The sequence below is a fragment of the Myotis yumanensis genome, unplaced genomic scaffold, assembly GCF_028538775.1.
Source record: "Myotis yumanensis isolate MYYU_CA2020_CCGP unplaced genomic scaffold, mMyoYum1.0.hap1 SCAF_1, whole genome shotgun sequence".
Taxonomy (NCBI): Eukaryota; Metazoa; Chordata; class Mammalia; order Chiroptera; family Vespertilionidae; genus Myotis; species Myotis yumanensis.
In genome coordinates, this window is record NW_027223752.1 from 11,333,837 (window position 1) to 11,355,973 (window position 22,137).

The 22,137-nt window shown below is 48.4% G+C and overlaps 1 protein-coding gene across 3 annotated transcripts in view; it reads right to left on the reverse strand.

The window, feature by feature from the left end:
• LOC139001702 (tyrosyl-DNA phosphodiesterase 1-like) overlaps positions 1–22,137 on the reverse strand; it is a 53,980-nt gene that overhangs the window by 5,044 nt on the left and 26,799 nt on the right. The window contains exons 13-15 of one of the 3 annotated variants that reach the window (XM_070403218.1): positions 21,731–21,838; positions 10,612–10,714; positions 3,318–3,426 (exon numbers count right to left, since the gene is read on the reverse strand). In XM_070403218.1, coding sequence (XP_070259319.1) covers positions 3,318–3,426; positions 10,612–10,714; positions 21,731–21,838 — 320 coding nt within the window. Of the gene's footprint in view, positions 1–3,317; positions 3,427–10,611; positions 10,715–21,463; positions 21,566–21,730; positions 21,839–22,137 lie in introns of those variants that run through there. The other 2 variants (XM_070403223.1, XM_070403232.1) reach the window with 2 other exon arrangements.

Consider the following 22,137-nt stretch of genomic DNA (forward strand, 5'->3'; position numbering starts at 1 on the left):
ATATATTGAAGTATTTAGAGAAAAAGGAACATCATGCTTGCAACTTCCTCTCACATGGCTCAGAAAAAAAGTTAACAGGAGGGAAAGGGGGGGAGGAATGATGCAAATGTGATAAATACTGACACTGGGGAACCTGTGACGACTGTGTAGGAATTATTTCTACTTTTTCTTGGAACTTTCTGTAAATCTGAAATTATGTAAAAATTTGAAAGAAAAGAATACCATACAGATACCATGTGCATTTTTAAAAAGCAAGGGACCACACAGTAAATAAAACATAACTGAAACCTTCCAAGCCCTGTATGCTTGCTTACTTCTTAAACTTGACATAACTACTTATTCTTTAAATCCACGAAGACAGGCCTTACTTAACCTTACCCCGTCGTTCTCAGTAATATATCAGATAATAAAAAGGATAAAAGGTAAAAAGGAAGTACAAAGCGGATATGCCTTTGGTAGGGTGCTGAGGAGAGATCACACATTGAAAAGTTTAACTTAAATTGTTCCTGTAAGTCCCCCTTGCTGGGTGACCCTAAGCCTGATGATAAAGTGAAATAAAGGGTCACCCAGCAAGGGGGACATACAGGAACAATTTAGGTTAAACTTTTCAATGTTGGTGATTTTGCTTGGTAAATTTTCTTTTAAGAATACAACGCCTATTAGCAAAATGAGTTTGGTTAAGTACAAGTTAACAGAAAATCGTAAACTTGGCGAGGGCAAGGACTGGTGTCTGTCTCACTCACTGACATATTCCAAGTGCCCGGACAGCAGGAGGGAAGGAGAAAGCAGCAGGCACTGCATGAAGCAAGGTACACCTGTAGCCCAGTCTGCATTTTTGCTTTCCTTTACTTGGTCAGTTTCTTGGTTTGGTGGTCTCTTGTAATGAACTGTAATTTGTTCAGAGCTATGTATGTCATTGCTAAGATTTTTTGTACAGTCTTCTGATTCAACTCGATCATATTATGTGTTAGTGGTTCAAAAATCACTTTTTCAAATGAAGTGCTTTTGAAATGTTCTTAGCCACTCACTTTTCCAAGTCTTAGTAAAATGCCTTTTTATTTATTTATTCTATTTTATTTTGGTTAATCCTCACCGGAGGATATTTTTCCCATTGTTTCAGAGAGAGTGGAAGGGAGGTAGGGGGAGAGAAAAACATTGATGAGAGAGAGAGAGAAAGAGAGAGATTGACTAGTTGCCTCCTGCACGCACCCTGAGCACCCCGTCCAGGGGCATGGAGTGCACGTTGTGACCCAGGTATGTGCCCGTGACCAGGAATGGAACCTGTGACCCTTCAGTGTGCAGGCCGATGCTCTAACCACTGAAAACACCGTGAGGACTAAAATGCGTTTTTATAATGGGCACCTGACTCCCTTGAACGTTGACTATATGTGATGTGGTGGTATCTGCATCCCTGGCATTACTCTACATGCCAGTAAAGCAGGGTGGAAGGTAAAATAGCAGTGAGGAACAATACAATGTTCCAGTCTCGTGTATGTAACTTTCAAAGGAAATGCGTAGAAAGGAGAAAACTCAGCAGAACAATGGGAAGCAACCTCCTTGCTGGGAATGCTGTCCAGATGGAGGATGTCTCATTACTCTAAGACAGTGGTCGGCAAACTCATTAGTCAACAGAGCCAAGTATCAACAGTACAACGATTGAAATTTCTTTTGAGAGCCAAGTTTTTTAAACTTAAACTATATAGGTAGGTACATTGTTATTAACTTAATTAGGGTACTCCTAAGCTGGCCTTTGCTAAAAACGTCCTCAATCTGATGGAGGTACGTTTGCTGAGGTCGACCCCTTCCAACTCTCCCATCCACATTCGTCTTGTATACTTGTTTCGTCTATCTCCTTTCGTTCATCCTCTCTATATGTCCAAGCCATCTCAACATACCTTTCTCAATCCTTGACACTAGATCTTCTTTCACTCCACAACATTCCCTAAAATTAACTTAATAAACTTTACTTAAAGTTTTAAGTCCACTTCGCTGTACGTGCGCGCCCGCAAGTGGTATTTTATGGAAGAGCCACACTCAAGGGGCCAAAGAGCCGCATGTGTCTTGCGAGCCGCGGTTTGCCGACCACTGCTCTAAGACAATGCCTCGCGCAACCTTTCCATTCTTGGGATGCTTTTTCTATTGGGAATGTGAGGGACCTCAGGATACTTTTAAGGCTCCTCTACCTCTCTCATTCTTGCTTTCAAAGTCCTTTGGAAATCTGGATTAAAGGGAGGAGGTAGAAGTCCAGCCAAGGGCTGCGGTGGGGAGTACAAGGCCAGACCTCAACCGAAGGCAATTGGCAGCCAGCCGCAGCCAGCCCCCTCTCTAATATGCTTATTCAGGAGCACTCAGGTCAAAACAAACAAATGAAAGGAGCAGGAAGTACAGAGAAAGGGAGAAAGGACAGGCCAGGCGCAGCCACAGCCAGAGGAGGAGGGATTCTCAGCTCAGTCCAGGGATGCTGGCTGACAGGTTTGAAGACTGCCCTGCACCAGCCTTAGGCTGTTACCCTCCTAATCTGTCTCATGCCCATTTCACTGTGAGAGCAGCCGGAAGAACCTTCAGGGTAGAGGCAAGTTTGTTCCTCCCCCCACCTGATCATACGCCTTCTCCTGTGTGAACTCACCTCAAAGATAGACGTTCAGTGGCAGAGGCAAGCGTAACTGCAGCCTGTGCGGCTGGGTCAGAGGTGGTGCCCCCTGTGCCAGCCTGCCAGCCTCCCACTGATGTTTCACTGTGAGAAACACATGGCCACTGCCCTTGAGAAAGTCAGAGTCTAGGGCAGCAGTTTTCAGTGTGGCCTGGGGGGTGGACTAGTATTTCATCGTCACATTAAGCCATCACTTGCCCCTCCTGCCTCCCCAGTGTCCAGAGGCTCTGTGATGTGTGTGATGTGTGGCATACACCGGAGCAGCTGTGGGAATCCAGCTGCCTTCCATGGACCCGGGTAGAAAAGAGATTTGCAAACATCGTAAACAATGTCACCTTTCTCACCCACTGTTTTTGGGAAATAGTAAAAAATATGTAGATATCATAATGGGTTTGCTACTACTTTAAAACAACTAATACACATATTTTCAAGTTTCTTAGTCTTAGTAGCTGGTAGAGTAAATATCAACAGATGTAGAGCTTTGTGGTCCCCAGTAACGATGAGAGTGCAGGGAACGAGGCTCCAGTTGTCCCCGTCAGGCAGCAGCGGGGCCTCCACACCCCATGCTTCCAGGGGTTCCACGAGCCAGCCTCTCGGAGAGTCCCAGCTCCTCCCGACACTGTTTCTGCTGGTCCCCACACCCAGGTCCCCTTCGCCCGTGTCTCACCTTTGCTTCCATACAGTTCCGGAGGCAGGTCGTACGGCACAGGGAAGGACGCTGCTGTCTCCTGGCTGCCCGAGAAGAATTTAGGCTTCACCCTGAAGCTGTCCAGGCCCTGCAGACACAGAGGAATCGATGATGGCTCCCCAATTCCCTGAAAAAGCCAGACCTCAAGAAGCAACCATGTCTTTGGGGTGCTCACAACAGAATTCAAGTGATCTCAGAGCTATTTACCATGTGTGATAGGCCAAAGGCATTTACACCCCCACCTCAAAGGACTCTTTCTTAGAAATAAGGCAGGGCCAAATCTCAGGTATTAAATTATAGCCAAGTTTGCACAAGTTGAATAAAGGACATAAAGACACAAGAAGAAACTCTTTTGGAAATTACAGCCATTTCAACGAACCGCTGAGTAAAGTTTGCAGCGAGTGTTTAGAAGATGCTGTATAAAAATATCTCAAAACACTTTCAACATCGCTATAGTAGCAGGCCGCTCGCGCTGGTGTAAGAGATAAAGTTGCTTCCATGTACAAGGAAAGCGTTCCAAGGTAACGTGACAGGAATATAAAAGTGAAAACTCTCCGAGACCCACCAAAATGGAAATGGAAGGTTTACCCCAAGAACTCGAGAATCGGGTATTCACTTCGGATCTTAATCAGGGCGTGAGTTACGGTGGTGGTGTTCGGTGCCCGAGGCCCTGGCTGTGTTCTCCCAGAGCTGCCACGCGCTGATCATACCTCCTGGCTCCCTTCCAGGATTATCCTGGAGCTTTGCTTGCAGGCCTCTCATTCCTTCCGTCCAGTCATCCGAGCATATCCACCCTCCATATCTTAAGTACCCACATATCAAACGGCGCTAATGTCTTCGAAGCCCAAAGGGCTAGGACTACAGTGCTTCGCCTTGGTGATCACACAGCTTAGCCGGGGAGGCTGGTCATGGGTACGGCCTAGGACAGGCACGTCCGGGGTTGTGTGTGAACTGATACAGAAGAGGGGGGCTGGGGAGCGCTGCAGAGAACAGCCAGGGCCGGTCGGGAAAGGGTGGGAATGGGAAGCAGCGTGGACCGCTGTGGCTGAAGCTGGGCCCATCCCCTGGCCACAGGGACTCGGATGGCATGTGGCCCGAGTCAGAGGTGTCAGGGAAGAGCCATCTTTCTGCCGGAAGCTCCTTTAGTAAGGAGTGAGCCTTGAGCGGCTGGATGCCCTCACGCCCTTCAAACCGAACTCTCATAACACGGCCCGACCCCTGCTTTCAGCCCTGCCTGAAGCAAGGGTCCTGCCCTCTGTGCCTGCCTTTCTCTCATGCCGTCGAGTTGGCTGCCCATCACTTACAACCCAAAGTGTCCAAGACCCCGGTTACAGGGTGCGGCCTGGACGCTGATGTAGGGGCAGGAGCTGCCGAAGGTTTTGAGTGTAGAAGTTCCACTAGAAAGGCAGATGGGCTCAGAGTGGAGAAGGGCCGGCGTTGCTGGAGCCGGAAAACTCGAAATGGATTCGCAAATGGGAACAGGAAACAAATGCAAAAACCGAGATACAGAGGAGATGATTTGGATGGGAGTGGGGTGGTGGAAGCAGAAAGAAATGGATGTGAGAGAGACTGAAGGTCAATGAATAAAACTCCGGGACCTATGAGCACAGAGGAGGAAGGGGGCAGAGCCAAGGACACCTGGAAAGGGCCCTGCAGCTCTCCTCCGCCCACACGTCCTCCCACTCAGCACTGGGCTGTGGGCCAGCTCCTCCCCAGCCAGGAGGTTTTGAGCGTAGACGTTCCACTAGAAAGGCAGATGGGCTCAGAGTGGAGAAGGGCCGTCTCTCCCACATCTTACCTTTGACCTTCGGATCTGAGGAGAATCCTAACAATCTCTTACTTGTGTACATTATTGCTGTGTGACTCTAGGTCAGTTCCTTAACCTTTCTGGGCCTCGGTGTCCTCATCTATACAATGGCTATGGCAAGGATAAGTTATTAGAAAGATAACTGGCACATGAAGTCAATTAGTATAACACGTATATTGAGGGTGTTCCCTGTGATGTAATTACTCATACTTTGCAAAGGAGGAAACAAATTTGGGGGTTACATAGGTGCCCAAAGGTCACATAGGCTATTATGTGGCAAGGCAGGGAGTTGATCCTGGCTTTCTAATTCTTGGTCCTAAATTCCTTCCACTAAATAAACAAAAGGTCTCATATTCACCCACCAGGAGCCACAGCAAAGGACGAGTTCCTTGCAAATTTAAGAGGCAATATTAAGGCAGGAAGTCAGGATGAACTAAATTCTGGAAACCGTTGTTCTTGACATTTTTAAAAAGAGGCCAGCAGTTGGAAGCGGTGTGAATTTAATGCCTATTCAATACTTTATGGAGTTTCAGGCAAAAACAACTTCCCTCTTCTTTTGCTCCTGGCTTAGTTCTGTGATTTTCAAGTGCACCGCAGTGAAGGGTTAAGGGCCTCTGGGCCTGGTTTCAGATCTGACGGCTCCATTTCGTGGTATCGACCTCACATACAAGAAGGTTTGAGCCATCCATGTCAGACAGGAAGCAATATGCTTTTTTTCCTTGAATGCCATTTCTGATCCAAATTCTAGGGTATCACAACTATATAAAACAAGTACCACTTTTCCCTTCAATCTGGATGTCAAACAACGTGAAGCTGTCTTCTAATTATCATTATTTATGTATCACAGTGGTATCGCTCGGCGCTTTAGGAAACAGAGGAAGGCACCCTCCCAGGCAGGGATACTTAAAAAGACGGTGAAGACAATACGTTTATAAAACACCAGGTGAGAGAGTGGACATGCATCACACACGAGAAATCACTGGCTTTTCCCTTTGTCGGCTCCGGGAGTAAAAGAGCCGGTTCTCACTGACGGATTAGGGTTAGCAGTTTAGCTCAGTCACAGGGAACGAGAAATGTGCTCCAATCTCAGTTAGAGATGTGACATTTTTAGTTACTCCTCCAGCAGTAAAGCCCTATGCATTTTCCTGGGTAAAGCAGTAATGGAAGTGGAACCTTCTAGAAGGAGGGAACTTAACCAAAGATGGACTCAGGGACAAGGAGTGGCTGCAGGAGGTGGCTGTCTTGTCCTTCCTGTAAGTCAGGACACTGTCTGTCATCAACCGAGTGTGTCCAGCTGGGGGCTGAGAAGCTCCTAGAGATCAAAGCTGCGCGACATCATCACGGCTGTGACGCCAGGACTCTGACTGAATCGTGGTCTCTGCCCCCCACCTGCTGTTGACCTGCTTGTGGAATTGCTGCTGCTGAGACTGCTGATGTTAACTACAACCTGGGCTCAGTGCTGGCGAGAAGGAAGGCCTGCAGAAGTAAAGCAATGGACCCAAAGCCTAAAAGCATGAGGGGAGTGAGGAGGTGGGGTGTGTGTGTGTGTGTGTGTGTGTTTTCTTCTTGTGTGTGTGTGTGTTTTCTTCCAGCCAGAGCAACAGTTAGAATGATGTTGCCATTTTTGGCAATAAAAGTCAACAAAATAGTTGAACCACAGCAGAGGGAAGAGGCAGTAGAGACTTGAAGACTGAAAATTCCCGGGGATTTGGTTGAAGTCTTTTTAATTCTGATCACAGAAAACAGAGAACATCTCCGGGGCGAGTGAGCTGGGGCCCGACGGGTGGAGGTGGCCCTCAGGCCCGAGACAAGCACAGGGCTGCGCAGCCACCTTGGACTGGAGGAAACAGTTTTGATTATGCACATTATTCCCAGAGGCAGGGGGAATTCTAGCCACAGAGTGCTAGGCAGGCTCCAGTCCGGGGCCTAGCCAGCACCAGGCAAGGTATGTGCTCACTAAACACAAAATGCAGGAAGTTCAAAGTGAGAAATACTTGTATTTCCCTGGTATGTCCTTAGGGTTTGGAATACAGCTATTGACCCTTGAAATCACCCATCTTTCCTATGTTAAGATTTTCTGGCGAGAAATGAATTAGCCCAATCTAAAAGTTAAATACACCTACATTACAGGGACAACCCGAAAATAGCACACACTGGCGTGGAGGAGAGCCCGCTCCAGGACACGACTTCCTCTGTCCCGCAAGCTGGACCTGGGCTGGACGAAGGTTGCTTTCTGCAAACCCCCTTGGAGACGGTCTGGTCGTAAATGATGTTCACCCCGACATCAATCAGCCCCTCCCAAGCCTCCTGCTGTGTGCTGGTTCCTGGAACAGGCTGCTGTCGTGACTGGTCAAGCATGTAGAGCAATTTTCGTACCGGGCAGCATCCACGCACTAGTGCCCACGACGGCCCCCCGCTCCTGTGTAATTCTTCGGGGCCTGCCAAACGGTGCAGGCATCCGTCGTCTAGCTGCCCCAGACATGCCACTGTGTCAGTTTCATCACCAGACCGAGGGGCGGGCCTCTTTCTTTGGTCTTTCCCTGCCCTCCCTCCGCTTACAGAAGTAGACTTTTAGTCTTGGGGCTTGTCCCTGGGTCTGCGTGTACCAACACCTTGATATTAGACCTCAAAAGAATAAACTGTCTAAGTTAACAAAGGTTATTAAGCACCTACGATGTAGCAGCACTAGCTAAGTGCTGGGTACACAGTCCCAGGCACCTTGACATAAATCCCCAAAACCCTTGCGTTCCTAGTCAAAGGAAAAGTTGCTGACTCATGCTCCACGGCCAGTTGGGTTGATCTCAAAACGATGCGCTTACTGATTAACTCACTTAAGAGAAGCAGGAAAATGTGAACAAACCAACCTTTGGTTACCAGGGACTTGTCAGTTTCCAGCGGAATCCCAGAGGTTTCAAAAGGCATCTTTATTATGAAAAGCTGGCTCTCTGCCCACTAGTGTTTAGACCAGACTGCTGCCCCACTGGCCACAGCACTGGTTCCCGAGTGGCAGGTCCTACAGTGGCCGTGGGAAAGGGTGAGCGGCAGGTTCCCTCCGTGACCGACTGCCCATGCAGTGCTCGGGGCTGTGCTGTGCTGGACAGAACACCTGACGGTGCGCTGCGCTGGCCTTGGAACACAATGGTCAGGATGGCCGGTGGGGAAGGACACACTCAGCAACGCTGCCGCTGATAACTTAGAAACGTGGGTGTTTGGACATGGAGTGCTGCCTGAGAAGCACAAAGGTGGGCTGATCTCAAGCGAGGAACAGAGTGAAGAAATAAAATAAAGTCACTGTAGTCAAGCTGCTAAATTACTAAAATCAAGTAGGCAGAGGCATGAGGAAGCGGTTCTATTCTTGCTTTGAAAGCGTGGGAAGGTGAACTTGTGAACTTTCCAGTCTTGCTTCAGTGCCTGGACATGCATCAGACCGCCAGGTAGCCCTCTGATCACCCCTGAGGACCACATACCCAGACCACCTGCCAGCCATTAGCAGGCCACTGGACGTGCCCAGGCCAACGGAGGTGCCCAGGCCATTGGGAATCCACCGTCCAGACGCCTGACTTGGGACTGATAATCACCTTGGATCCCTCCTAGAGCTAAGAATGCAGTTCTTACTGTAAAAACTCTTCACTTTTCTTTCTTCTTCGGAACACTCTGGGATTCTGCCTGTTTCCAGTTTGCGAACCCTAAGACTCTTGAGTAAACCTTTATCGTTTATTTCTAGCAAAGCCTTCAGACCCTTTGAGTTCGTTCAACACAAGAAACCAGATTCTAGATGATGTCCAGACAGAAGAACAACTACAAAGTGGGTACTAAGTACATCTACCCAGCAAACATGTAACGAACACATTGAAAGGCATATCCTGATGTACTGAAGTGAGAAACCTACTAGTAAAGGAAGATCACCGACCTCATTCTACAACACACTGTGTTCTTGTCTGTAACCACTGTAAGACGAGGGCTGTTGCAGAATTTCTAACACAGCTCTATGAGCCACTGGCTGTTCCCCAAGAACCCTGACTGGTACAGGTGGGCCCGGCTCAGGAGACCAGTCGTTCTGCTCCGCTGCACAGTAAGGGCCGGGAGCGAGAGGGAAGGCCAGGCCCGAGGGCTCAGGTGTCAGGGCATGAAGGAAAATAGGCCGTGCTAGGGAGTCTGGCTTCTGTCGCACAGGATTTGAAGCCAATGGGCGACCTGGCCCAATCTGTGCCTAGAAAGCGTCCTGGCAGCAGGGTGTAGGGCAGCATGGAGGCCGAGAGGAGAGGGAGAGGCTATCGCAGCAGGAGACGACGTGCACTGGACGCAGGGGAAGCGGGGACTCCAGAAGGACAGACTGTCCAGCAGCACTAGAGTCGGGAATGATGGTGGTTACACAGTCATGGCTGTAGAGACAAGGCCTGGGATGACTTTCTACACTGAGGGAGAACAGTGGGAGAGTGAAAACAGTAATCCAGTAATAACCTATAATAATAATAAAAGCATAATATGCTAATTAGACCAGATGTCCTTCCGGACGACCTTGCAGATGAAGCCGGGGCTCCACGGAAGCCCAGGTCCAGAGTGCCAGAGGGAAGCCTGTGCTGGCAGCCGGGGGCAGGAAGGCCTACTCCCGCATCAATTTCGTGCATCGCGCCTCTAGTCAATTTTATAACAGTGGGCTTAAGTAAGATGCTTTTGATGGCATCCGCAATGAATAATATAAATTAAATTATAATCATAGATGGAGATATTTCAGAAGATTCAAATTCCCGGGAAATGGACTTGATGGGACCAGCGATCCTGCTTAAAAAACGATGGCTGCGCACTGCCTGCGGGAGACACGGTGTCCCACTAGCCACTGTCCTTCCAAGGAGGAACCCAACCTCAGGGCCCACGGCCCACACCCCAGCTCCTTCCCAGGCACACGGAGGTTTGCTGTCTCTCAGACAGGACATGCACTGTTCTCTCTGGCTGGAAGCCTCATCTCTCTGGATGGTGGGTTAGGCTCACACTCCATGTTCGAGACCATGGTCCAACGTGATCTCCTTAAAGAGAACTTCCCCAGCCCCTCAGGCAGATTACATGCTCTGTTGTGTCGTATTTCACAACATTTCCTTAAATAATGTCAATACCTTTGACCTGTAATCAGGTATACAGTTCTTGAGAGCAGTTATCCTGCTGCTCATCGGCACAGACAGTGGGTGAGAACCTGCCCCAACCTCGGACAGGTCACCGCGACTAAGGAAGAAAACACACAAACCCAATTCATGCCCAACCAACGCGGCTCAGTGACTGAGTGTCGACCTATGGACCAGGAGGTCACGGTTCGATTCCTGGTCAGGGCACATGCCTGGGTTATGGGCTCGGTCCCCAGTGTGGGGCGTGCAGGAGGCGGCCAATGGATGATTCTCTCTCATCACTGATGTTTCTGTCTCCCCCTCTCCCTTCCTCTCTGAAATCAATAAAAATTTTAAAATGTGAACTTACAAATGCCGACGGGAGGAAAAGGACCCCGAGCTCGTAGGAGCGGATCATCAGCTGGGCGCCATTCTTCTCCAGCGCTCCCCAGGCGGCCTTGGACAGGTTGGCGCTGCAGGGATGAGGACACAGGAGGAGCTCACTCAGTGAGGCCTGTCAGCACAGGTCAACCTGTCACAGCTGCAAGGGTGTTGGTCAAACACGAGTGGCCGAAATCAGGCTCATTCGGTTCCTGGCAGAGCTGTCATTACAGCCCTCAGAGGAATCTAATTGCTCATGTGGGACAGCTTCACCCTCCTCTGCGTTTCCCCAGGACAGCCATTACAACAACTACCCTTTTACAAAGATTTTTTTTTTTTCTGTCCAAACCCTTTTAATTTTCAAGACCCTGGTGTAGCCAGGATGTTTGGTTTTGTTGTATATAAAAGTAGCAGTAAGACAAAATGATGTCCACATCATCTCATATACCATTAAGCACCGCACCCCTTATTTTGCCTTTTGTTTGGGGCCAGGTATGCTAACTTCCACTTTCAATCCAAAGAAAAGCACTAGATTGGGATTTGTACCTAGAAAGAAAGTGGTGCACTCAGATTCATGTTTACAGGGACATGGAGTACAGACATGGGTAAAATCACAGGAGGCGGCGGCAGGAAGGAGCCTGGGTCTGAGGCACTAGGAGGGCCCTCCGGGTGACAGGCCACTGGCTGAGCTCTCAAGCATCATCCTAGTGGTGCTCTAACAAAGTGCCGCGAATTTAGTGGCTGAAACAACACAACTTATTACCTTGCGTTCTGAGATGGGGCCTGCTGGGCCAAAGGCAAGATGTTGGCAGCTTTCTGTTCCCTCTCTTCACTTCTCTGTAGTCTGATTCACCCAAATGATCTTAACTGCTTTTTTTATATTTTTAACTAGAGGCCCAATGCATGAAATTCGTGCAAGAGTAGGCCTTTGCAGCCACGGCGGCTGCCTCCACCCTCCCTCGCAGCCCTGGTGGCTGCTTCGTTCCCTTGGCTGCAGCCCTGGCTTCGTCCTGGAAGGACGTCCGGTCTAATTAGCATATTATGCTTTTATTATTATAGACTAGAGGCCCGGTGCACAAAAGTTTGTGCGCTGGGGGGGGGGGGGGGGGGGCGGGGGAGCAGCCCGGCCTGTGCCCTCTCGCAGTCTGGGACCCCTCGGGAGATAACGACCTGCTGGCTTAGGCCTGATTCCGGGTGGCAGAGGGCAGGCCCAATCCCTAGGTGCAGCCCCTGGTCAGGCTCAGAGCAGGGCCAATTGGGGAGTTGGGGCGCTGCCCCCTGTCATGCACAGAGCAGGGCGGATCGGGAGGTTGCGATGCCACCCTCAGTCATGCTCAGGGTAGGGCCGATTGGGGGGTTGGGGCACCGCCCCGTCACACTCAAGGCAGGGTCGATGGGGAGGTTGCGGCGCCATCCTGTCATGCACAGAGCAGGGCCGATCAGGGGGTTGGGGCGCTGCCCCCTGTCACGCACAGAGCAGGGCCCATCAGGGGTGTTGGGGCTCCCTACCCTGTCACGCACAGAGCAGGGCCGATCAGGGGGTTGAGGAGCTCCCCGCTGTCACTCACAGAGTAGGGCCAATAGGGGAGCTGGGGCACCGCCCCCTGTCACGCACAGAGCAGGGCCGATCAGGGGGTTGAGGAGCTCCCCGCTGTCACTCACAGAGTAGGGCCGATAGGGGAGCTGGGGCACCGCCCCCTGTCACACTCAGGGCAGGGCCAATGGGGAGGTTATGGCTCTACCTTGTCACACACAGAGCAAGGCCCGTGGAGGGGGGTTGGGGCGCCAACCTCTATCACCCACAGAGCAGGGCCGATCAGGGGGTTGGGGCGCCGCCACTGTCACACTTGGGGCAGGGCCGATGGAGAGGTTATGGCTCTACCCTGTCACACACAGAGCAGGGCCGATCAGGGGGTTGGTGCACTGCACCCTGTCAAACACAGAGCCGCAGGGAAATCAGGGGATTGGGGAGCTCCCCCCTATCAGGCACAGTGCAGGGCAGATAGGGAGGTTGTGGCCCCGCCCCCTGTCACACACAGAGCCACAGGGCGATCAGGGGGTTTGGGCGCTGCCCCCAGTCACGCTGATCCTGGTGCCAGGAGCCTCGCTGCTCCGCTGATCCCGGTGCTGGGAGGCATATTACCCTTTTACTATATAGAATAGAGGCCTGGTGCACGGGTGGGAGCCGGCTGCTTTGCCCTGAAGGGTGTCCTGATCAGGGTGGGGGTCCCCACTGGGGTGCCTGGCCAGTCTGGGTGAGGGGCTGAGGGCTGTTTTCCAGAAGCAAGTGACTGAAGCTTCCAACCGCTCCTTGTTTTCTTTTTTTTTATTTTTTATTCTGGGCCAGCTTTAGCTCTGAGGCCTGAAAACATCGATATAATGTTGCTAAAGCCCGGCTGAATGAAAGCCCGTTTCTGGGGTTTTGTTTATCTTCTTATTTGCAACATAGTACATAGTTGCTTAGAGTTGTAGCTCAGAGGCCGGCAAGTGAGGCGGGGAACGTTGGAGTCCGCAGTCACTGCAGCAAGCAAGCCTCATGTTCGCTTCCAGCTGCCTGGCTGCCGGCCGCCATCTTGGCTGACAGTTAATTTGCATATACTCACTGATTAGCCAATAAAAAGGGTAGCGGTCGTACGCCAATTACCATGTTTCTCTTTTATTAGTGTAGATTCTTCTAGACCAGTGTTTCTAACGGGAAGCACTGATGCCCTGGGGGACATTAGCAATGTCCGGGGACATATTTTGCTGTCACAGTGTGTGTGTGTGTGTGGGGGGGTGCTCCTGGCATTTGGTGGGTGGAGACTAGTTGCTGCTGAAGATCCAACAATGCACAGGACAGTCCCCATGACCAGAGGGGCCAGGCCCCAGGTGTCAATGGTGCCGAGGCTGTGAGTCCTGCCCCAGACCTCTGCTGCCGGGCGTGGTTCTCTCCACCTGCCTGCACCGCCCTTCCTCGGCTTTCTCTTCACCTGCCTCTTCAGCTGCTCTCTCCGTTGCTGCCTTTCCCACCCAGTGCCTTCTCTATCCATGCTCTGTCACTGGCTCCTTTCTGTTGCCTCCTTTCCCTCGGGGACTTGCCCACTCACCAGTGTAGCTATCGCCGAGACCAGGATGACTCCCAGATCTCTCCTGCTTTGCCCCTCATCCAATTTCCAAACAGCATCTGCAATCCTGAGCTGGATTTCTCTATGGGATGTCACACTGTCATCTCACGCCCCGTTCTCTGAACAGTGAGCCTATCAGCATGCCTTCCCCTCCAGAACCAGCTCTCTCCTGGTTCCCTCCTGTCCACCTCATTTGGTCGGGCTCAGAAACCTCAGGCCTCTGGACTTGTCTGCTCCACAGGCAACCACGGACAACCAGACACCACGCTACTTTACTCTTGTAACACCTTTGCATTGCCAATCAATCTCCCTCGTTCAGTCCTTTTCTCCCCCGACTCCAATGCAGCGCCCTCTCTGGTTTCTCGGTCTGTGTCTTGCTCCACTGGCTCTCAGTATCAAGGCGTCCTTTCCACTTGAGCACAAAACAAACGCACTGCCTGGCACTCAGGACCCTCCACCGTCTGACCAAAGCGATGCTTTTCAATCTTATTTCCCATCATGCCTTTCCTGACTCCTCTCTCTGAACTGAATTGAATTACTGACTGCCTCCACATCTCGGCAAATATCATTTCCTCGTCTGCAGTGCCTTCACCCTGCCCACCCTGTGGCTATGTGAGCCCTTTCCTCCCCCACACGGCCGTATCTCTTTCCAGAAGCTGTCTGTGGAGACTCCAGCCCACAGATGTCTCCCGAGCGAATCCTGCAGATGTTATGCAATCAAAAACCATGTGATTAATTCAAGAAAAGAGACTAATATGCAAAGGCTTAGAAGATACAATTTATCAAAACTATTTGTTCATTATGGATAGGAAATTAAAAACTTTAAAATCATAAATCAAGCCCTAACCGGTTTGGCTCAGTGGATAGAGCATCGGCCTGCGGACTCAAGGGTCCCAGGTTCGATTCCGGTCAAGGGCATGTACCTTGGTTGCGGGCACATCCCCAGGAGGGGGCGTGCAGGAGGCAGCTGATTGATGTCCCTCTCTCATCGATGTTTCTAACTCTCTATCCCTTTCCCCTCCTCTCTGTAAAAAATCAATAAAATATATTTAAAAAAATAAAATAAAATCATAAATCGAGAGAAAATGTCTGATTGCTGACAAGCATGAGAGGCACAGCAGGGTTCATGGGGAAGAGCAGAGCCTGAGCTCGCACATATTTGGTCACAATTAGGGCAGATCTCAATATGGTAACGCGCCTGCCTCATGTCAGAGAAGGTGAGTCAAGTGGGCACATGAGTGATGCTCACTAGATGTTACTTTGCATCACCAATATTTTGCTGAATTTATGGGAGGGCACCTCTGGTCCTTCTCTCTGGAGTGGCTCACCAAGCAATGGAATTCAACGCAAGGCAGGTCCACCCGGCCTCCCAATCCCAGAAAGTGTTGGTGGCAGATGGGTCTAAAAATTACCCACCAAACTGCCTCACTGATTTCACAATCCTTGCACAAGTCCCCACGACAGAAAGATAGTGAGTTTCTATTTTATTTTGTAAAGGAAGTCAAGAGGAATTGGTCCCGTTAATACAGATTTAACCCCTCCCCCTTTTATTGACAAATTCTTGCTCAAGGATATTTTTCTCATTGATTTTTAGAGAGAGTAGAAGGGAGGGAGGGAGGTGGAGAGAGAGAAAGGGAGAAACATTGATGTGAGCGAGACACATTGATTGTTTGCCTCCCGCAGTGCTCCAACATCAGGGCCAGGGATCAAACCTGCAACCCAGGTACATGCCCTTGACCAGGAATCAAACCCTTCAGTCCACAGGCCAACTCTCTAACCACTTAGCCACATTGGCCAGGCCACGTCTCCCAATTTTTAATATGAGTGATAAAGTGCCAGGAATTTAATAGCATGGTTAAAATTAAACCAATTCTGCTGATGTACAAAGATCACGTAAAATTAACTACCAAAGGGGGTGCAACATGTCAGTTGTGTTTTGGGGACTACAGTGTGTTAACAAAGAAATATCAACAAGAAAAGAAAAGTGAGATTGATTATGACACGCGTTTTCCCAGACAGACTGGCGCAGAGCACTATGCAAGATCAGATACTTGGGTGTGGGCGTCTGCAAGTGACTGTGACAAATCACCAAGCACGTTCTGAAAAATCTATTTGCAAACTGACTTCCTTCCTTAGTCACAGGCATGTTATGACCCGAAGCAAACACTTTCCAATCCACACTGAATTCAGAAAGCTTTCAATTCAGCTGCACCGTCAACCCCGCCATCAAAAGGATCCATCTGTATTTGACCCCACAAATGGAATTACATGGCTTTAGAAGTCATCACATCAGCACCCCGAACCCAAAATGACAAAAAATATTGTTAAGCAGGATCAAAAGTTGCTTGGCAAATTTCAGGTAAAAAAATTGGTACTTAGAACACCCTACCAAAGAATTTCACCGTGTTTTTAATAGTAACCGATGTGATAACCAAAACCTGCTATTTCAATTTCTACGGAGATGTTCCATTATTTTGGTCATCTCCTGTGGTGGAAAGGCATAATGAAAACTTGGAAAAGTTTTCAACGAAAAGACTATGACATGTTTGTTAGAGTGAACCCTGGGAGATTATCTATTATAATGGTCCTTTGAGTTTAACAAAACCAAACCAAACCAAACCAAACCTAACCCGAGAGTCCTTTAGTCAAAGGAAGCATTTAAAGCGACAAAGGTCAGCAAGGGTCTCTAGGTGAACCAGGACTTGCCTGCACTCTACTCCCTCCATCCACGGTTGTGCTGGGCTCTGACAGGGGTGTCCAGAACTCCTGGGGTGCCAAGAAACATGGCACAAAAACCAATCTACCCAATGACATGTACCAATACTGTTTTGTGCATGTGATCCAATTTGATTTTGGACTGAAAAACTCAGGCAAAGGAGAAAAAAGGCGATTTGTTCCCGAACCAAAGGAAGAGACATTAGAGAAGAATTGCACAGCTACGCTGACAGCAGAACGCCTCTTCTATTTCCTCAGAAAGTCCCGGTGGCTCCAGAGTCAAGCACTTGTCTCCCTTTCCCTCAAAGTGACAGCACCAACGTCTCTGCTCATCCCAACTATCCCGGAAGGCCTGTAAGTTGCTAGGCAACTGTATCAGGATTGCTCTCTGCCCACCCACAATTCGCAGCTTTCATACTTGTTCTCACTGGCTTTGCCAATTACTCCCAGGCACTGTCTGGTCATCCAAGGGTGCTTCTTCTAGCTCATCTTCTTGCCTGCTTAGTCCGGTGGTAAAACTTAAACATTGAATTTGTCATCATGTCCCAGCAATTTCCATAACAACAGGCTGCCATCAAACACAGCATGATTTCATGGTAGGATCAAAAACTATAAATAGCTTTCCATAAAAGGACTCAGACAAAAGAGAAAACTGCCAGCCAACATGACATCTAATAAGTTCTAATTGATTAGAATAATTTTGAGCAATTTTTAAAGAAACGACGTTAAATTTAGAAAAGGCTATATCTATGGAGAAGTCTTTAGGTCACATATAATAGACCAATATGTTATATAAACAAAACAGGTAAAAGCTTTATACGCTGCTTTTTTGTTATTTTATTTTTTATTGAATTTATTGGGGTGACATTGGTTAATAAACTTATATGGGTTTCAGTTGCACAATTCTGTAATATATTACCTGTATGTTGTACTGTGTGTTCACCACCCCAAGTCAAGTTATAAGCTGCTTGCTTGAATCTCAAGAGGGCCAACTAAATGAGCTTAATAATAATGTGGTAGGTAGCAGCTACTAAAGCCAAGCTGTTAACTAATATTTAATACATCCTACAGTTTAATGTGTATATTACTTAAAAACTATTAAGCTATTTATAGTTTTTATAAAAAGTGTATATATATACACACACATATATAAATAAATCACCCTCCTCTGAATATTCAATAAGTAGGATAAAAGCCCAGATGATAAAAATGACTTTTCCAAAATTTAAGGGGCAAGGCTAGTTAGTGGCAATCCCAAATTAGGACATGAACATTTGGACTCTACTTGGGTGCTATTTCCTCCACAGTATCTTGGCTGATTGGATAATATCACCCTCTGAGACACCTCGGTTTGAAAGTGTTGATGGGGTTAGAGCTATTAAACCTAAAATCCATAGGTGTGGTGTGAAGTTGATAAGAAGGTGGCTGGGGACAGGATAGGGAAGATAAGCTCTCTCCGCACACCCTCTTCCTGTTTTGTGCATATATTACCTATTTGAAAAAACCAGTGTTGTAAAGGGCTCTGATTCAGACATGTATTGATCACTAAGCATGAGCCACGCAGTATTAGATGTTGATGATATAAAGATGGGTAAGACCTGCTACCTGCTCTCAAGCAACTCATAATATATTGAAGAAACAGAACCCATAAGAACCAACAAAGATGTTAAAGGACCAAGCAAAAAGTGCTATAAACACAAAGGAAAAAACAATGAATTGTGTCTTCTGAGCTAGAAAAAGTTTCAAAGGGGAACATTTAAGATGGACCTGAAGGATAAGCATATTCGTCCTGGACAGCAAAGAAAAACAGAAACTTAAAACCTGAGAAGTTATTAGAAAATGAGTGGTAGTTAGATTAAACAGGATATACAGTTATTTATTCAAAATTTTCAGAGCTATTATAGACCAGGCACTGTACTAGGCTCTGCATTTGGTAGTCTGAAAGAAAATACCGACATTAAACAAATAATTACCAATAATCAGGATGAGTATTTTGGTACGAAAAGAAGTATGGGAATTACAAACTCATTTTCTCTTATAGAACAAAAACTTCTAATGCAGACAGTCCAATAAATGGAAACGTCATTAAAAGTGGTTTTAGTGCAGATTTTACCATGCTCAGGAATGTGGCAACTAGACAATAAAATATATCCCAGGATCTATGAAAAATGTTTTTGGTCAGCACCCCAATCACAATACAGTGAAGGAGAGGAAATGGAAAACTGTGATTTATGTGTGTTTAAAGGAAAAGTAAATTGGAAGATAAAAACCATATTATAAGCATTTTTATAAGATTTCTGTCCCTGATTTTCCGTGGCCAGTTTTCACAGCTGTGAAATGTCAATTGGGTAAAACAAAGCCCCCATGACCAGGAAGCCAATGCCCTCTACTGATGACGGGTAAGGAAATGACAGGCTAATAAGATATTGCGCACACACTGTAGGAAATATGGGATGAGTGTTTTTTTTTAAAGATCTTTTGGAATTCTACTTATCTATCTATAATAATAAAAGTGTAACACTCTAATTAGACCTGACAGCCGTCATGTCCATGGTGGCAAGGGCTGAGGCAGCGGTGGTTAGGGGCGATGAGGCAGGCAGGCGAGTGGTTAGGGGCGATGAGGCAGGCAGGCAAGTGGTTAGGGGCGATCAGGCAGGCAGGCGAGTGGTTAGGGGCGATCAGGCAGGCAGGCGAGTGGTTAGGGGCGATCAGGCAGGCAGGCGAGTGGTTAGGGGCGATGAGGCAGGCAGGCGAGTGGTTAGGGGCGATGAGGCAGGCAGGCGAGTGGTTAGGGGCGATCAGGCAGGCAGGCGAGTGGTTAGGGGCGATAAGGCAGGCAGGCAAGCTGTTAGGAGCCAGTGGTCCCGGATTGCGAGAGGGATGTCCGACTGCTGGTTAAGGCCCAATCCCACAGGAGTCCCTGTGGGATTGGGCCTAAACAGGCAGTTGGACATCCCCCGAGAGGTCCAGGATTGAGAGTGGGTGCAGGCTGGGTTGAGGTCCCCCCCCTCCTGTACACGAATTTCGTGCACCGGGCCCTCTAGTCTTTTATAAAACTTAGTGTTATTCTCTCACTCCAATAAAGCTGCCTCCTCTGTCTCCAAATAGTCATAGAACTTCATTTCTCACACAGCCTTAGGAGCCTGAGGTTCAGTCTTTTGAGTACATCCAAGGATAGTTTTGCTTGACTACGGAAAGTAAACCTCAATTTTGAACATACAGATAATAATTAAGAAATTACTTCAAATCAAGGCTGGAGAATAAGATGGATGAACTAAAATGGGCAGTAAACACCAATGAGGCCGGTGCAAGGCAGAATTCCCACCCCTGCCTCCAAGGTATGAACCCTGTGTAAGCCCTTCCCTTCAGCGTGAGCATAAGTTGTCAACATGATGGGATTTCTTTCCCATGATTAGGTTACCAATCAGCCAACTAAGTTAATCAAACGGTTTGGAATGACCATGGGTGGGCCTGACCTTATCAGGTGAGAGCTAAAGCCAACTAACTACATTAAAACCATGTCTTATTCCAGAAAGCCTCATGGAACAAGTGCTTAAAAAGCACTGATTCTAATTTATTCAAATCATCTAGTACCTTGACACAGAGCTGCCTTTCACAGACCTGTGACTACGAAGCTTCAGGAAACCCAGGAGGCATTAGGCAGTAGTGATTTTGCCTCTAAAACAGGTAAAAGGCAAAGTCTGGTCACAGCCACGGCTCTGATCGCACATGCCCTCCCACCCCACTCACTGCAGCAAAACCGCTCTGTTGTTTGTCAAACACAATGAGTACATTCCTGACTCTGCCCAGAACGCTTTCCTCAGCTACCCGTCCACATGGCCCCTTCCTTCTTTCAGATCACGTCAGTCAGGCCTTCCCTGACCATGTATTTGATGAACAGCCGCCCGCCCTCCGGACTCAGGTACTCACTACTTCAGGGCACAGTGCTGGAGGGTGTGCCTGGCTCTTGGGCACTGGTTTAACCTCTGAGCTTCTGTTCCCCTATCTGTATGGGGGATTGACAGCTACACTGTAGAACTGCTGTGAGGTCAGCGAGAGCGAGAGCTCAATATGCTTAGAAGAATGTTTGGAGCTGACAGCAGTGCACGTGTGCTCGAAGGATCAGGATCTGAAGGAGGGAGACCAGCAGAGGCTGGCGAAGCTCCAGGAAGAGATGAGACCAGCCCTGAGCACAATTCTTACTCCGTGGGCAGCTACTGGACAGGCAGAGAGAGACAACCAAGGGATCAGGAGAGGAAGCTCTACAGGCTGCTGGCAGGATGATATCAGGGGCAAGGAGGACAGCCTGGCTGTTTCTGGAAGCACATGTTGGGGGTACAGGATAGAATGGTGAGAATGGTGTGGCCAGGACTCTGGGCTTCAGTACATAGGAAGCGGGGGAGGCTGCTGAACACAGGACAATGAGGAAAATCCGTGTGAGCAAAAGACAAATGGTCATGGACAACTAGGACAGGTGGCCTGGGAAGAGGACAACCAAGTGACGGGACAGCAGAGAGGTGACCATTCAGAAGTCCAGGTGGTAAATATCTACCCTGGTAATTTCAGGGGTGAGAAAAGCAAAGTCTGAGACATTTCAAGGATGAATAGGCTTTGATGGATATTTCCAAAGCACCCACCTGCCCACCTCAACCACAGAACAGATCTCTTCCTGGCGTCAACACTTCTGTGTCTGTTTTCCGACATCCCTGACATTGTGAGCATCTCAGACCCACTATGTAAATCCTACTGTTTCATCTGCGTGCCCAGCACCCCCAGGAAGGACCGCAGTAAGTGCTGCAGATTCTCAAAGGGAAGAACAGGGAAAGAGCACAGTGGGCTTGCAGGCTGACGAGAGTGGGCAGCTGCCACGAAAGCAGAGGGATGCTGGGAAAGAAATCTGCCAGACAGAGGAGCTCAGTTTGGGATGTTCTGACTTTAAGATGAGGGGCAAACCACCAAACAGTAAAAGTGAAAAATAAATAAAAAAGAAAAAGAAGGGAGCTGCTGGTAGGTGTCACTTACATTTGGGGTTCTAAGATGTTCTGTTATTTGAGTTACGTCTCTCAGGGGTCCTTTGATAATGCTGGGATGCTATGTGGGTAGATCAGGCCATGACTGCATTCTCTACAAAGGGATTAGTTATGGGCCTCCTTTAAATAAGGCTCATGTAAGACACACACACACACAGCAAAAACTAATGACAATTCATAAAATCACCTTTTGGAAACCATTCAGTATTCAGAGCAGGAAACACAAAATCCCTACCATCAGGAATGTAAGGACTTTTACCTTGTGACAAGGAACCACGCGATCTGACTGAAGTCTGGAGAGGGTCTCATGTACGTCTTGATATGTGGCATGGCATTGCTGCGGCCAGATGTCTCAGCTGACCATTTGCTAGTGACAGGAAAGACACAATCACTGATAAGAAAATACAAACTGGTCATCTTCCTAATATTAGCAAACGGCATGAAAAGCAGAATCCTATCATCTAAAAACCAGAGCACACAGTTCTCTTCGATATGACCTGTGGTATCTTCTTAAACTCTGTTCAGACAGCAGAATAATGCATGTTCATTTTAGAGTGCAGGTATGTAGACAAAAAATGTACCTCCACTCACAAAAAGCATCTCTTGGCACCTGACACTCCTGGCTTCTATGCCATGAATACCCACATGCATGCAAAAACTGTTGTG